The 16943-nt window shown below is 38.3% G+C and overlaps 1 protein-coding gene across 5 annotated transcripts in view; it reads left to right on the top strand.

Annotated features, from left to right (window-relative positions):
- Positions 1 to 16943, top strand: part of SULF1 (sulfatase 1) — a 126606-nt gene that overhangs the window by 104167 nt on the left and 5496 nt on the right. For 3 of the 5 annotated variants that reach the window (XM_026115206.2, XM_026115209.2, XM_026115210.2), the window contains 8 exons: positions 1887 to 2103; positions 5517 to 5763; positions 7514 to 7610; positions 7701 to 7795; positions 8451 to 8516; positions 8975 to 9147; positions 13621 to 13763; positions 13870 to 13993. In XM_026115206.2, coding sequence (XP_025970991.2) covers positions 1887 to 2103; positions 5517 to 5763; positions 7514 to 7610; positions 7701 to 7795; positions 8451 to 8516; positions 8975 to 9147; positions 13621 to 13763; positions 13870 to 13993 — 1162 coding nt within the window. Of the gene's footprint in view, positions 1 to 1886; positions 2104 to 5516; positions 5764 to 7513; positions 7611 to 7700; positions 7796 to 8450; positions 8517 to 8974; positions 9148 to 13620; positions 13764 to 13869; positions 13994 to 14851; positions 14886 to 16943 lie in introns of all 5 variants that reach the window. The other 2 variants (XM_026115212.2, XM_064507421.1) reach the window with 1 other exon arrangement.

Below are 16943 nucleotides of genomic sequence, written 5' to 3'. Positions count from 1 at the left end.
AGAAAGCCCAAACCAGTTAGCTTAGCAGGGGTGTATGTATATTTCCCTCACCTCTTCTGCATCCCTTAAAGTGACTGCTGTGTAGAAGTCAGGAATTGATTTTTGTTGAATGCTGCCACAGCAACTGCCTCTCCAGGCTATCAGGTCACCAAATCTACCTGAGGCTTAGGTATTTTTCTTCATACTTCAGCTAGCTTGACAGCACCACAAAACCAGCCTTTAGTTAATGGGAGAGACTTACTCAAATGTATCTGGTCAGATATTAGTTTCTATTTCAAAAATCACAGTGGGTACTCCATTAGGACCAGTACCTATCTAGCTGTCTTGCTATTATTAATGAGGAAAGAGAAAGTTATGCAATTCCTTCATGGGACCCAGAAAAGCACACCATGCAGGCAAACTTAGCTAAAGCTGGAACTGAGGGGGTCCGGCTACCAACAGCGTTACAGAGGGGTGTTCTCTGCACTACCCAGCAGCACTTAATTGCTTTGCATGCAAAGTCTGGTCGTTGTGGCTAGGCGTTTCTAATTGTATTCAAATTATAAATGAGCATAGCTATTTCTAGTTCTCCCTTTTGTTATTCAGACTACAGCTGACTTTAAAATCTTCACAGGCTGCTTAGCCTGGTTGCCGTGCTGTGAGTGCCAGCGACCATTCAGAAGCTGTATGTGGCAAGCTTTAAGCACGGGCAAAGGAGCTCTGAGCTGTCAGTGCCTATCCATGTAAAACCCAACATTTCCTTTTAGATTTTAAGACAGTTCAGTGTGCAAAGGAAATTAAAGCCTCAGCTGCTTTCTCATTTGAAATGTGAAGACAGGGGGATCCACTGAAAAAATCCACCAGGAATCTTCCACTTGGGTTCAGTGATGTTGCTAATCAAGTCAGACAGACATTGTGCAGGCGAGCCGCGGGAAACTCCGTCTCCTCTCACCCCACCTCCCTTGCTCTGATATCCAGCACAAATACAAAGCCATTTACAGGTACTCCTTCCAGCCTTCACCTTTTCTACCCCAGGCCTGATACAAACAGCAAAACTGCGTATCCAGAAGAGTTTATCTCTGATAATTTATTTCTCAGCTATTTCTATGGTTCTTCCCCTCCCACTTTTCTGGAAGTATTTAATACGCTGATTACACCTGTTGGATGTAGTGAGGGTGGCTGGGCATAGTATGTTTTTGCTGTTATTATGGTTTCATGCTTGTTTCTTCTCACATAAAATATAAAAAAACCCAGCAATGTCTGCGTTTCTGAGTGGCAGGGTTTGTGGGAGCACGTGCTGGGGTGCAGGCCCTACCTCTGCCCTCTGGTAAGGAACTAAGTTCCCTGCTGTTAGCGCTTGCTGCGTTTTCCTATAAATGGTACCCGCAATTTGTCCTTCTCTTTTCCAAGAAACCCTGCAATTGACCTGATCTCAGCTCTTCTTCATCCGTGGAGATTTTTTTCGTTTCCCCTGAATCATGCTAGAAATTCCAAGTCACAGAACAAAGAAACAATGTTTGTTTTTTCAAAGAAAAAAAAAAGAGTTGGTGAAAACAGCCCTGACAGCTGTACTCTGTGGCTCGGTAAATTAAGACTTTTTACTTGCTTCTTTCACGGATGTGTTTAGTCTAGATGCTCTTGATTTATATATGTTTTTTGGCTGGGTTGTATTTTTTTTATGCAGATTTGCAGTGATTTCATTCAAGCTTATGTTTGCCTCGGATGAGAGATGTTGAGAAGAATGCAAGGGGACCTTTAGTCCCCTAAAAGATTTCCCTTCTCTGTTCATTATTTAAGAAATTATTTAGTTTTTAAAGAAATTTTCCTCTCATGTTTTACAAGCTGTCTGAAAGTCACAGGAATTTGGGGCTCTGTTGGGAGATCATCTTTGTTTTCTTCTCTCACAGAAGTGGCAGTGCACAGAGGATGCTTCTGGCAAGCTTCGCATTCACAAGTGTAAGGTATCTAGCGACATACTCACCATCAGGAAAAGGACACGCAGCATACACTCCCGGGGATACAGCGGCAAAGACAAAGACTGCAGCTGTGGAGACACTGACTACCGAAGCAGCAGGACCCAAAGGAAAAATCAAAGACAGTTCTTGAGAAACTCTAATGCACAAAGTGAGTGAGTCTTGGATGCTCCAAAGACTGGAGGAAAATGGCTAGCAGAGGGTTGGTTTACCGGTATCGTCTTGCTTTCACCTCTGTGTATAATGAATGAATACACCTGTAATTGGCCGTCAGGCTCTACATAATTGCCTCTGTAATAATAATAGCAAAACATCCTTTATGTCACAGTAGGGAATATTCTTTAGGCGAGTGGTGGCGATGATGCTTTGGTGCCACCTATCGTGCTGATCAGAGATGAAACCTGGTGAGCTCCGCTGAGGAATCAGTGCCTTTATTTGCTAAGGTAGCCAGAGCAAGTGTGTTCTTGCATCATTAACACTGAATTTAAACGTTGTTTTATCATATCCCAAAGATATCTTTCGCATGAGGCATGTAAGTGCTCTGACTCCTGTCAGAATGAGGTGCTGCTGCAGCTTTCAAGCAAGCCTGTCCCAAGATGCCGGAAAGGGAGCAAGTTAGATTGTAGTGTCCTCTCGTGGCCGGTGAGCTGAAGGAGTGCACAGGCAGCCTTTAAAATAGCAGTATTTGGACTTATCCCTGCTAAGGATTTGTAGAACAGCAGCCTATTTAAAGAAGGTTCCTCACAGGAACAAGTATTTTCATCTCTCTGCCCAGTGATGAAAGTGAATCTCTACAACAATCAAAGCAGATCTGGATTTCAGGGGCTTCGCTCAAGAGCAGGCTATATGCTCCTGTTCTCCATGCAGAAAACTAGACTGTGCAATGAGATAGAGACAGGCCACAGGGAGCTTGTGCAGTTGTATGAGAAAAATAAAAATTAGAAGATGCTGCACAGATGTCTGTGAGATATGAAAATAATGGCAGTATAATTCAAAATATTTCCTGATTTAAATCCTCCCCCACTCTGTATGCAAACAAGAATCCCTGGTATTCTTTGTACATCAACCACAATGTTGTCTGTCTTGAGTTGCCTCACTGTTCAGACTAAACGCTGCCGTGACATAATTTTTTCCATTCGTTTAATATGACCTAAGGAACTTTGTAGTGTGTGCACACTAGCCTCTGCCAAAAAGTCCGTGTCAGAGACTGCTGAGGCGATTCTTAAGCCAGGGAATGTGCCCCCAGGTGATATATTCAGGGAGAGATACTTGTTGTGTACCTTGGAAAGAAAAGGTGCTACCAGAGTACCAGCAAGAGTTGAATGGGGATTGTGGCTGGAAGGAAGTGACTTGGTGGGAGAAGGCTAGGAAAGAGGAAAAGAGCAAACAGTATGGAAAACATCTGAAGCAGGGGAGTCAGAAAGGGTCCATTTGTTATGCTTTTCTCCTTTACAGGCATTCTTACTCTTCTTCCCTCCTCCTCTAAATCCCCTTAATGCTCACCCAAGCAGAGCAGAGAGAGACTCATGATGATAAAACATTGTTTGAGGGAATGGCTAGTTGAAACCTCAGTTTTTAGGTAACACTAAGATAAGATTCTAAAATATTCCAGACTCTCAGCCACTTGATTACGAAGTACTATCATACAGATCATAACCAGTGCCAGAATTTGTCCTATCTGATCCTATGAATCTTTCTGCATTACTTGATTAGCATAATAAGCTTATAAATCAGAAAGATGCTTTGAAGCTGTGGTTTCTCTTCAGAAAGGTGCATGTATTCAGTGACTGACTGGTATGCCTTTTTTTCACCCTACAGCAGCCATCCACTGAAACAGTTTAGAAGGACAGGGTGGTTTGAATGAAATTTTAAATGAGACTCTCTCTCTGTGCTGCTAAATGATTCTTGCAGGAAAGGTTCAGCACAAGTCTGTCAAAGAAACTAATAAAAAAACTGTGATAGACTCTGCACTATCTGTCAAAGGCAGTACCTGCTTAGAGTTCTCATTTTATTCTGCTCCAATACTTATTATTAGTTGTTAGGTTACAAAGGTGTGCTCAGCGTAGGCACAACTAATGGACGCTGACGCCCTGCCACAGCTTTTTACAAGCTGATTTGTGCATTCTGGGGCTTTGTCTGTTTTTTTGTGTCAGCAAAATGCATGTTGTTGTGGTGTTGACTATCAGTTTTATCAGCTTGATTCGAGGCAAGTACATTTGGCAAAAGAGGTAGAATGTGTAAGGTCTTTCAGGCTGAGCCCAAACAGGTATTCTTATACATAGCATAAGAAACCCTCAAAGAGTTAATTGACTTAGCTAATTTCAGTCATATTCAGCTGTACTTGCAAAACTCCAAAACAATAACTAAAAGAGTTGTAACCCTACTAAACTCAGAGCTTTCCACAGGTTGTCAGAGTCCCATACTCTCTGACCAGCTTCTTTTAGATATTCCACACATGGAGGGTGTAATGTTTAATATCAAAAATTACTTCTCTGAAGATATTTGATATTACATGGGCTTTTTGATTTAGCAGAGTGATACAGAAATATGTTGAAATCACAATACAAGCGTAAGTTGCACTTAGCAAAATACAGCAATTGCAATATACTGTTCAATCATGGTACCAATGCAATTCCCATTACTGGTCTCTATGATATGCTCACTGTCACGACGCTGGGCATCCCCAGTCGTCAGGAAGGAATATGTGAGTTGAGGCCCACTCAAGCCCGTTGCCCTCTTCAAAATTCTTTTGTTAACAGTTCAGTTTTTGTACTCTGTGCTGGGCTCAGCCACGTATACACTTCCCCCCTATGCTGGTCTGGCTAACTCAGGGAGACTCACACTCTTCACACTCTTCTGATGAATTCAGGGAGAAACATTTACACCAGCTGATCCACTCAACTGAGGTGTAGTCAGTTGATCCATTCAACTCACATAGTGGTTTATCTAAAACAAAGGCCACGCTCCAGTCCCCTTTGTGTTGAGCTGAAGTCAGCTTTCTGTTCAACAGCTGTGGTGAGTCAAACACCCTACGTTATCCCTGAGCTTCAGGGGCTCATTGCCCTTGCCCATCTCCTCTGAGCCTTCTCCCGTTGTAGGGGTTTATTGCTCATTCACACAGGTAAAAGTGATCAGATGAATCTCCTCTTTCTAGTTCTACAAAGCAGCAAGTTTTTGGAGATCTATGGCTTACATACAAGGATGCAGAGGATGTCTGTTTTTTTCAGTATATATACATATATATACACTAATATACGATGGACTCTTGCCCTTTTTAGTGCCTAGCTTTAAGAAATAAAAGGTGTCATCATCACTTTGAAAAATCATTATTCTAAAGCATAAAAAGTCAAACTTCTTCTGACACATGCCAGTTTGTGGGTGGAGATCTTGTGGCACAACACTGACTTATGAAAAAAATCATTAAATCAATCTTTGTAGAGCCAGGGAAGAATAACTTGTGTTTTTACTGAACAGCATCCTTGCTCTTGGAATATGCTGTGTGTTCATGGCATGAGTCATGTGGATATGTATATGCAACCATGAATATTCCTTTCTTTCTGTTAGAATACAAACCACGATTTGTTCACACTCGCCAAACCCGGTCCTTGTCTGTGGAATTTGAAGGTGAAATATATGACATAAATCTGGAAGAGGAAGAACTGCAGGTGTTAAAGACCAAAAGTATCACCAAGCGTCACAATGCTGAAAATGAGGAAGAAGCAGGGGAAACTGACGGTGCTCCTGGTGACTCAATGATAGCTGATGACACTGATGCTATAGGTCAACCTAGCTCCGTCAGAGTGACACACAAGTACAATTGCTTTTCCTATTTTTCCTTAGTCTTCTTCATTTTCTAGTTGTATTCTATCTCTTTACTTTTTTTCTGATTTTATATTTTCAATATATAAGAACTTAATTCTTTTGTCATAGATGACTCTAGATACAGCTGAGTTGTACTTGTTATTAAGTGGAATCATTTCGCTCAAATACCTATATCTAAAAGTGAGGAATCTAGTTTATGTTTTATCTCTGAGGAGGAGTAGGCATCTGCAGAGGGAAATTCATCCTCCATATCTAAATATGTGTCTTATGATGGATTAATCATCCTTTGAGGTTGACACTCCTGCTGTCCGTTATAACACCTATGCTATTATGCTAATAGTATTATGCATTCTATTAGCTTAGCATAGATGCCTAAATTTTAGATGGCTGAAATTAGGAGAAATTAAGCCCATTCTAAATAAGGACAGAATAGATCAGTTACTCCAGTTTAGTTGTTTTCAGACACTAATGTTACCTGAGATACGTCAGACCTGTTTATCGCTGAAGAGAGCAATGCTCATTTTGCCATCCTAAAAGATGCTGGGATTTCAGCTTTTCTCCCTACCCTAAATACGAATGAAAAGGCAAAAATCTCAAAATACTTTTAGTTTTAAAAAAGTGGTATGATTGATCTGAAAAGTCTCTGGAAACAGCCAATAAAAATCTTATATTTTAACTTCTTATCTTAAGATAGAAATAACATTTCTCATTCTTTTCAAAAACATCAAGGAAAACATAAATGTTAATTCTGAATAAGTAAAAATTATTAACATTGATCATTTCCAAGTGTGGAGTTAAATGGCTTTCTGAAAAAGTGATTATTTCTCAATAAATAGTTTTGTTAATGAATAAAGTATTGCTTTCAAAATTCCAGTCCTGTGACTGAGAATTATACATAATGGTAGAAGATGAGAGGAGATAAATTCCTAAGTCTTCCTTATATACTATTCTTCTCAAAAATTAGAGTAAGGGTTCTGATGAAGCAAGGCTGGGGAAAGAGGGGAAAGGATGTTTCTATAAAATTGGAATTGTCCATAATTAAGTAAATTATGTATGTCCACATGGAGACTCTGAAAAGCTGGTTATCTGTTAGACCCTCTATCTCAGTTGACCTCATTGGCTTTCCAAGTGTTTTTTTTTCTTTTGCTAGAGCTGTTTTTCTGAACACTGGTGTGACTATTTTCATCATTGCAACCACTTTATTATTTGAGTGCTTTCTTTTTTTCACCTCTTATATGAAATCTTTTCCCTAACTTTGACCTTTATTGATCTGTGTTGATTTATACTGATCTTTGCCCCACAGACTTTATGTTCCATTCTTAACTATTTTGAGTGCATAGAAGATTAGTCACATACATGTGGCAAGAACATATTTCTCAGCAGTCAGTGGTTAAATGAGCAATGGCCAGTTTGGTAAACAAGAGGCTGTGAATTCTGAGCAGATTTTTATTTCAGTTTCGTTTCTGATTGGATTAAAAATCTCGGACATGGTATTGTCATTGCATTTTTGCTTAGCAGGCAGACAGTGCCTGCCGCAGATGAGGGATTATTTTTTGATTTTGTTGAGAAAACAGATTGAAGCAATTATGAATAATATTAAATCAACATGAGACATTGTAGCATCTATTCATTTCTTAACAAAGTTTGATGAAGAAATAATGAGGAATGTTGGAATAAAGAGAAATGGAAGGCAATTGGGAAGCCACTGATTTTTCTGTTTGTTAAATTTATATCTACAGATGTTTTATTCTTCCAAATGACACTATTCACTGTGAGAGGGAACTGTACCAATCTGCCAGAGCCTGGAAGGACCACAAGGCTTACATTGATAAGGAGGTAAGAGGCATTTTAAAATCTGTTCCAAGTAAAGTCTCTGCACTGGTACCTTTTCAAAGAATAATTCTGACTCAGAAATATTCACTGTAGATCGAAGCTCTGCAAGACAAAATTAAGAATTTGAGGGAAGTGAGAGGACACCTGAAAAGAAGAAAACCAGATGAATGTGACTGTAGTAAGCAGAGGTAAGACATGACCTTCAGCACTGCAAGCGACACTGGTTGATTAGGTTTATACATTTTTCAAGTTTTTTGAGATGGAAAAGAAAGAACATTAGCTCTATTGATATTTACTACTGCTGTAGGCTTAGAGGGTACTCATGACTAAGACTGGCCTATTCAGCTGTCATCCCCAGTCAGGGGAAGGAAAGAAACTGAGTCTAAATGTTTGTACTCTGAATCACTCTCTGGAGAAACTCTTGACTCTGTTGACTTGAGAAGAAATCAAAGTTAGCCATTCAAAGACGGATATCCAAGTGTCAGGGTGTGTATGCTAATTCAAGGGAGCTGAAAATGAAAGGACAGCCAGATCCAGATTTTAATTAGATCCATTTTAAGAGTGGAAGCTATTACAAATCAAAGGAAGATGCATGTATGAATTTTAAGATGCTGAGGTGATATGTTTATATTCTGCTAACATATTTGACCCCCCCTTTTGTTTTGCTACGATCTAACATAAGATCACTCACACACATATAACTTCTTTAAATTAAGTGAAAATGGTAAGTTATTCTATATAGTTCTTTAAGTTAAATGTCAAGAAATGCATATTTCTGGTTTTGTGTTGAAAATGAATTGTTTCATGACTTGATGACAACCTTCTTAAAAACTTTACCCATAGCTTTTACAACAAAGAGAAAGGGGTGAAGGCCCAAGAGAAAATCAAGAGCCACCTCCATCCGTTCAAGTAAGAATGTTATTCACCTTTCACTCTCTCAGCTGTCTTTTTGTGACTGTAGAAATACAAGAACTTTTTTTTTTTGTGGGGGGGGGAGGGAGAAGATGAGGGAAAGCTGTTACAAGAAACCTTCAATAGTTTTGAACACATCTGTGAAATTTTATGAATAACATTTAAAAAACTATTGATTGAAATGGAAAGAATTAATCATTTCAGAAACAAATTGACTTAGCAGTGGTTAAAAAAAGCTAAATGCATCAATGCATCATTTCTCAAATTTACGAAAGAGAACACCCTGTCAGAAGTGCAGGGGTGGAAGCTGAGCTAGAAGAGTCAGCCTGCTGAAGGACATAGTTCCCACCATCTAACCTTTAAAAAGCTCAAGCAGATGTAAAAATTGCTAATGCTGTTGTTAACTGGATAGAAACCTTTCCCTGACAGTTGTGCCTTCCTTTCTCTCTGAACAGAGAAGCAGCACAGGAAGTAGATGGCAAACTGCAGCTGTTCAAAGAGAATCGTAGGAGGAAGAAGGAACGGAAGGGGAAAAAGCGCCAGAAGAAAGGAGATGAATGTAGTCTTCCTGGACTGACATGTTTTACCCATGATAACAACCACTGGCAAACAGCCCCATTCTGGAACTGTAAGTCTCCTGTCTTTACTTCCGCATGCCAATAGCAATTAGGTTCATATTTGCTGTGTAATACAGTTCCCTCTTCATGCAATGTCAGAACATTATTTTGAAAAATTGACACTTAACAGTGCTGCTTCCTTAGTTGTGAAGTATTAAGGAAGAATTGCACTTGTATGTGCTCATAATTGTTGCATTACTTATTTATATGAAATTATCACAAGAGGCTCTGCGCTAAACACTGCAGAAACAAACAGGAGGATTTGTCTATTAGGCAAATAGACAAAACCTAGACTGTCATAACCAGCTATTGAGATCTGTGTCATCTCTTGGAGATCAAGATGGATGAATATTTCACAAGAATTCTGATAGGGTTTCCAGCCTGGCAAGGCAGGGAGAGTAAGGAAGGGAAACCCAGTACATCCATTCTTTCCCCATCTCTGTCCATGTTGATTTATACATGCCTGTATAATGAAACTAGTCAAATTCTGACCAGTGCCTGTGTCAGGAGAACTAAGTATCTGTGATAGCATGAGGTAGAATTAGTACGCTAGAATTAGATCGTTCCTATATCCCATACCCATTCTCCTTTGGTCAACATTTCCTGAAATAAGACAACTGATCTTGTCATTTTGTTCTAAGATGCTACAAATAAAGTTATCTACAGGACTTCTATCACTGTTGTACATTGTATACAACTGTCTGAAAAATTCTAAGCCTGGTTGCAGAACAAAGGACGATTCTCTGAAAAGACTGAACAAAACCCCTTACTTCATTTCCATTATGTTAAATTGAATTCTTTCGGCATTTTAATGTTAACTACAGAACTGCTGGTTCTTTGGAGGTTGAAGGCTTTCAAAGGATGGTCATCCAGGACAGATGACAGGGACAGATACTCCTTAAATGTAAATTATTGGAGCTCTGCAAAATTCAGTGAAATTATGATACTTTGTCCAGGCTGCAGATCTAACATAGGTCTCACAACAGTGGATTAGAAATAAAAAAATTAGTCTCAAAATAGTAATTCTGCATGTTTGCTGTAAGAAATTAGTTCTGTAAATATTTTGACTAATTCCATAAGCGTTAGAGCTCAAAGGCCATGCAGGTGATATTGCAGAGAAGTTTATTTGAACTTTGAACCTTCCACAAATGCTTTAAACTTTCTGCAAATCCATTCTTGTCCTATGAGAAATGCTTCATCAGATTAACTTTTTTTCACTGAAATCAAATTGTAAAATCTGGTATTCAAGAGCTAATGTGTCTGTCTGAATTAAATCCTTTTCCTGTTTGCTCCTTTGCCATGTTGTGTTTACAGATGAGAGATCTATGACCAAAGATTTTGTCACTAATCCTTTTTGTGACTTGACCTTTAATACTGCATGGAGTCACAAACTTCGGCACATAAAAGGTGTACTTTAATTTTGGCATTTTGATTTGAAAGTGTATCATAGACAACTTTGCTTATTGTGAAGAGAATACAGATGCTATCCCTTATGAATTCTCCCCATTATTCCCATTTTTGAAAGAATGTAAAAATCACAACTGTGGAATGCACACCTAGTGTATAAGATTAAAATGTTATAACTAGAATTATTTTAAGATCCTTTAAACCTCAAGTATATAGATGATCACCCTTTCTGGGACATGCCTCAACATTTCTAGGTATTCAGCATTAACAGCGCCTTTCTCATCATCCTGAAACTTTTTTGGCAGACAAGGAAAAGTGGTTGAAAACTTTACTTGCAAAAAATTCAACATTCAATGGTGATTAATCTAACCTAATATGTTGATACTTGACTCATTTTTTGCAGTGCATAAGCAGAAAATTAGCTAGGAGCAAATATTTATTTGGAGAAAGATGTTGTCTGCCAGTGATAATCTGTTCTGGTGGTAATATCACTTCTGCTAATACGCTTTTTACATTTTAAAATGTTCCTAGAGAAATTTAATTGCTGTCTTTAAAACAAAAATCAAGCAGATAGTGGCTTACTCCCTTCTAACTGTTGAGTAACAAACAGTTATGAAAAGCAATCTCATATTACTGTGCATTCTGACAATGCTCCAGCAATAGCAATTGAGTAAAAAAAAGTCCATCTGACACGGTCCATAACTAAAAGAGGAGCTAATGTATTGTTGATTTAGATTACGCAGATACTAAAAAGGGCCTAATACTAGTGGGCCTACACTAGTTTTATAAGGTTTGTTCAATATATTAACACTATTACAGAAAGTCATTGGACTAAATAATTAAAAATCTAGACCAACATTAATTATTGGAATTAAACATTCTTCTAAAGTAAAACTTTGTTAGCACTTTGTTTAAAAAATAGTTTTCTTACAATCTTTTCTGCTGGCAGAACTAGACTACAAATAATCTTAAAAATATTATGTTGGGAAAAAGTCTGGAGAACTGCTCTTGACACATGGCCTATTAAAATCAATTCTAATATTTGTGTTCTAAACTACCAATCATATCCTGTTATTCTGTCAGTTAAGCAACAGTTAGTTTACTTTTTTTCAACATTGTTTAGTCCTCACGTAATAACCCTACAAATATCTTATTAAATCTTTCGTGTTAAAAGAGCCATAAAAGATTCTACGAACATGTTATTACCCAGTCTTGCACATCTCAGTCCAGCAGATTTATTGCAAGGCTTCAATGCCCTACTACTGCATAATGAAGTGTCTCTTTTATGTGTCAAAGGCAAGTTATTGCAGACGACATCTTATTTCCATCTTCAGATAGACATCCAAGATGCTTAATTAGTGGTACCACTACAGTTGCAATCAGTAATGTCAAAGCTGGTGATAAAGTGACCTATGGTCACTTTAGCTGTGAGTAAATTTTGAGAAGCATCTAACCTCCCTGCCCTCAGTGATGGATAGCATTATAGTACCCAGAACATGATCTCAAATAAAAAGACACTTTAGAGATGAAGTAGCCTTGAGTCCAGATGGCTGAGTTTCAGCCACTTGGAGGTCACTCAATACTTTTAAGGTTTCTCTCATTCTTTGTCTCATTGCGGCCAAATTCTTCAGTCATCAAGCAGTAGTCTCAGGGTATGATCTAGGGGAGCTTCCATCTTATTTTGCTATGAAGTTTCTCCACTGTCCTGAAGCTGAACTCAGAGGGAGTCTCCTTCTTTTCAGTTCCACCACAGAGCTCTGACATCTCCTCCTACAATCTCTTCTGTAGCTTAAAATGCACCAGGAACACCATACAACAGTCTTTTCGAGATCAGGCTCCTTTTTAATGTAAAGACTGCTAAGTCCACTTGAAAATTACCAGAGTATTCTGCTAACACCTTTGCTGAAAAGAAACTAAAAAAGGCTAGTTTGTTACATATTTCAAAATCTTATTTTTGCGCAAAATACTCTATGAAGACTGAATAAAGTATATTTTTGAGCAGATAATAAGCATTACCCTAAAAAGCATACATACGTTCCATCAGGTGAATAGCTCTCCGTACTCCACTAACTGTATTGACTAGATCTTCATTTCCTCTAATGAGGGCTTAGACATTTACCTCACATGTGACACCTGAATATAGGTGTCTGCTGTCTGGAGTGGAATCCCACTCTAGGTTTCTCAGATTGAAAAGTGAGAACAGTGGGGAATCTGGTTACGCTGCCTAGGACCGTGCTACAAAGGTTTGTCTGAGTGATTCAATTTCCCTCTTATTTGCCTAGCAAAAAAGTAAAATAAAGGACTGCAGTTCAAAATAGGGTCTAGGTGGTTACCTTAAGGAAATCTTAACCCAGTAAGGGACAGTTGCTCAAAAGGTAGCATAGTAGTAACCACTGTGGCAATCGCTGGTCTTCCTTCCCATCCTGCTTCTTCCATCTTCCCTGCACTCAAGCTGCCAGGCAAGCTGCCTGCTTACAAACCTATCTCTTCATTGCCAGTTTTGTCTCACTCCTTTACTCCCATACAGCACCCCAACTCTTTCCTGACTGCCATGCCATTTCCGTCTCACTTCTTATACCAATTAACAATTTGATCTTCCTCTGCAGTGCTTACAGTTCTCTAATTTTCTATTGTACTGACTTCTTGGAGGCTCTACTAGGTTAAGGTTACTTACTGTTGGTGGAAATGGCGCCTTGATATATAGTAAGCAATTCTATGCAATCTTAAGGATCAGGATTCATTGTTGTCTTACAAGGTCTGAATTCTACTAATTCCCAATAAATGATACATAAATCAGAAAAGACTATGTCTCATTACAGTATTTAATATCTTCTGCTTTCTTTAAATGGACAATTGCAAAATTGTGTGTAGCAATATTTATTTATTCATATTCATCATTCATATTCATATTCATTATTATGTTTTTGATGAGCATCTAACTGGCCATTATTAAAATAGAAGAATTTTAGAGAAAATTGATGTAGAATTCAAGCACATGAAGATCTATAGAAGTTTAGTAGAAGAAAAAAGCATATTATTTTTTAAGTAAAACTAATAACTCATTTCTTTAATTACAGTGGGCTCCTTTTGTGCTTGCACAAGCTCAAATAACAACACTTACTGGTGTTTGCGAACAGTTAATGACACCCACAATTTTCTCTTTTGTGAGTTTGCGACCGGCTTCTTGGAGTATTTTGATATGAACACTGATCCTTACCAGGTAAAGCCCTTTCCCTGTTACAAGCTATTCTATGCTAAACTCCTCTAGATTTTTAGGGGGGTTTTTTGTTAACAAGTATTTCTTTCCCTCTCTTTCTTTTTCTCAGCTGACAAATACAGTACATACAGTGGAAAGAGGCATTTTGAATCAATTACACATACAGCTAATGGAACTGCGAAGTTGTCAAGGTTACAAGCAGTGCAATCCAAGGCCTAAGGGACTTGAAACAGGTACAAGAAAAATAGAAGAGAGTATTTATTTCCATTTTATTAGGTTATTTTCATCTCCTTAAGTACTAATTGGATCCATGAAGTCTCACTCTCTTAAGCGTTGCTCTTAATCATTTGGAATGATCCATATACATCATCCTGCATAACTGCATGACCAGAAAGCTTCTTTGCAAGTTCGCACAGGTTATTCTAGACAGATATTGATGATAAAGAACAACTTTTGACAGAAATTCCAAAGAGATTTTCTCATTCATGGTCATAACTCTTTTCTCTCTTACAGGGTTTACTCTATTTTAGTCTTTGCTTCCCAGTAGCAGTTGTGGTATTAAATCTTGTGTTTATTCTGGTTGCTGTCTATGTGAACAACCTCAGGTTCCACGCTACAACTGAGACTTAACATTGCAGACTGCTAATCATCACTAGTCCCCTCTGTTTTTGAGGAAAGCAATATTTCTTACAAGAAGTTCAGAATATAAAAATAGGTGGTGTTTATACTTCATAAGCCTGGAATTTGCTGTACTTCATTCTGGTTGACCGAACAATGTGATTTTTACAGGAATACTCCATTCTACGTATTTTATGTTATTGCACCTTTGTGTCTCTTTCTTTGGCTACAAAGATTACTCTTTTTTACTATATCCAATTGTTTGAGGGTTTTATTATTTTTGAAAAACTGTGGTTTTTCAGTTCTTTTATATAAAACTTCCAGGAAATCTTTGTTGGACTGCAGCTCTGTCTTTATTTAACACAGTACATTTCTTTTTAGGAATTAGAAGCTGTGCATGGAAAACTACATTGTGAATGGTTTTACAAGTTCTAAACACTAACAAAAGTTACTCTTGTATTTTCCTATATCAGGAAATAAAGATGGAGGAAGCTATGATCCACACAGGTATCCACACTTTTTTATTCTCCTCAGCAGCTTCTTTCCAAATAATTGCATGATTCCAGTCAATTTCAACTAATGTCTGTATCCTGCCATGTTGCACACAGCATAGCTTTTGATGCATGCATTTTCTAACTACTCTACACTGAACTTGGCCATTGTTTTTTAGCTCCACCATTCTGCATTTAACTTAGCTCATTGTCACAGCAAGACGTCATACAGCTCATATTCCATGCCTGTATTAGATGTTTATACGGGGAAAATGACACAAAAAGAATCATTTCTTTTGGGTTGTTTTCCTGATGTTGGGTTTACTTTTTCCTGTTTTTATTTAAACGTAAAACAAATGTAAAACTTTCTGAGATATATGTATCCAAAGAGCCTGACCAAACCTAGAGAAGTAAATTGAAGTCTTCTCACTGGTTTTAGGAAATGTTGGCAGATGCTGCTTTAAGTAAAAGCAGGGCTTAGTTTGAGCAGCATGTGCCGAGAAGCCAGCAGGAGACAGTTCACTGTAAGTGTGGCAGAAACACAAGGCTCCTCTGGGTAGGGGCAACGATGCTTTCAGATTAGCTTCCATGTGCAGAAAACTATACCCAAGTATTTTTTTGAAAGTCCCTAATATGTGATCTGAGGAAGGGCAACAGGTGAGATTTTTTAGTATCTAGTGCTCAAACCCGGGTATAAGTGAAAGACTGCTATTTGTAAGTATATTTACCTTATGCGCATGTTTATCATGCTGACCAGCAGTTACTACTGCTGGTAGAGGAACCTGTCAAACATAAAGCAAATGCCTGAAGAGACTGAAGAAACTGAGGTCTTAACAGTACTGTACTTGCTGTTTAGTTAGCAATGCTTGTATGAAGCAGTAGAAAACAATTTAGAGGTCTCCCAAGTTTCATATTTAAGCTTGATACCTTCTTGCTATATATGCAGTTTTACACATTTTCATCTCCATGCACTGTGGTGGAGAAGCTACTGAAATACATCATTTGCCTGAGACATAAATTGGGCCCAGAGAGTATGCAGATCTATATAAAACTTTTTTTTCACAGGGACATCTGAAAAGAACCTTATTATTAACTCCCAGCAGCCAGGGAACAATTAAGATAATGTATTTCAGTGTTTTATATGATAAGCTGGGGTTTTTGTTATATCCCAGGTGTTTGCGTTGTTTGCTACAGCCTGGTAAAAACTGGTTACTGCAATGATAGAATATAATTCCTGTAATTATGCTTTAAGTCTTTCATTAGAAGATTTCCTTGTAAGCATTCCTAGTTATCTAACTGAGATGGCATTTTTGAATTGTAGGATTGCATGGAATAATAGAGCACACACATCTTTAATTTATACCCTGTTACACTGTTTAGTAATGAAAACATTTTAACCTTTGACGCCAAGTCAATATAGAATACTCTACTGAAATAAGTGACAGGTATAGTGTAACTCAAGTGATATTGCTGTGTGCCGTTCCCTCCCAGATGCCAGCTTCTCAATGCGCTCATGTGCCTGGGTACAACATTTTGATTCGAGCCCCATTCTAGTGAAAAATTTTTTCTTTCTAAAACCAAAAATTAAAAAATGAACAAGAATCATTTCTTAGTGATCATAAAAAGGATCTCTTAAAGGGTCTATTTCTTGAAATCTGCACAGAAGCCAATGAAATAAGAAGGGGAAAAGCCTTATGCTGCTAAGTCACTGGAAATATTCCTTAGGCTTCCTTCAGATTGCTTAGTACCTCAACTCAAACCTGCTTCCAGTTAAAATTTCCTGAGTTAGTACAGCACTAAAGGCATTGCAAGTACAATGTTGGGACAACAGGCCTGTATGGAAACAGTCAGCACAGTGCTGTTTGCTTAGTACGTAGGAAGAAACCTTTTACCAGGGAAGAACACGTGTCACTCATGTTCTTTGATGGACAGCCCATGGCTCTGCAAGCATGGTGACAACAGGGTGTGTGAGCTACACACCTCTCTCTCCTCTCCTGCCTGGGTGGGATTTTTCAAAGCCACCAGGGAGCTGATTGTACCTTCTTGTCTTCAGTCTCAGTGGTGATATATCCAA

The sequence above is a fragment of the Dromaius novaehollandiae genome, chromosome 2 (genome assembly GCF_036370855.1).
Source record: "Dromaius novaehollandiae isolate bDroNov1 chromosome 2, bDroNov1.hap1, whole genome shotgun sequence".
Classification (NCBI taxonomy): Eukaryota; Metazoa; Chordata; class Aves; order Casuariiformes; family Dromaiidae; genus Dromaius; species Dromaius novaehollandiae.
Note: the sequence above shows the minus strand (reverse complement) of the source record. Positions and strands in the feature narration are given on the sequence as shown.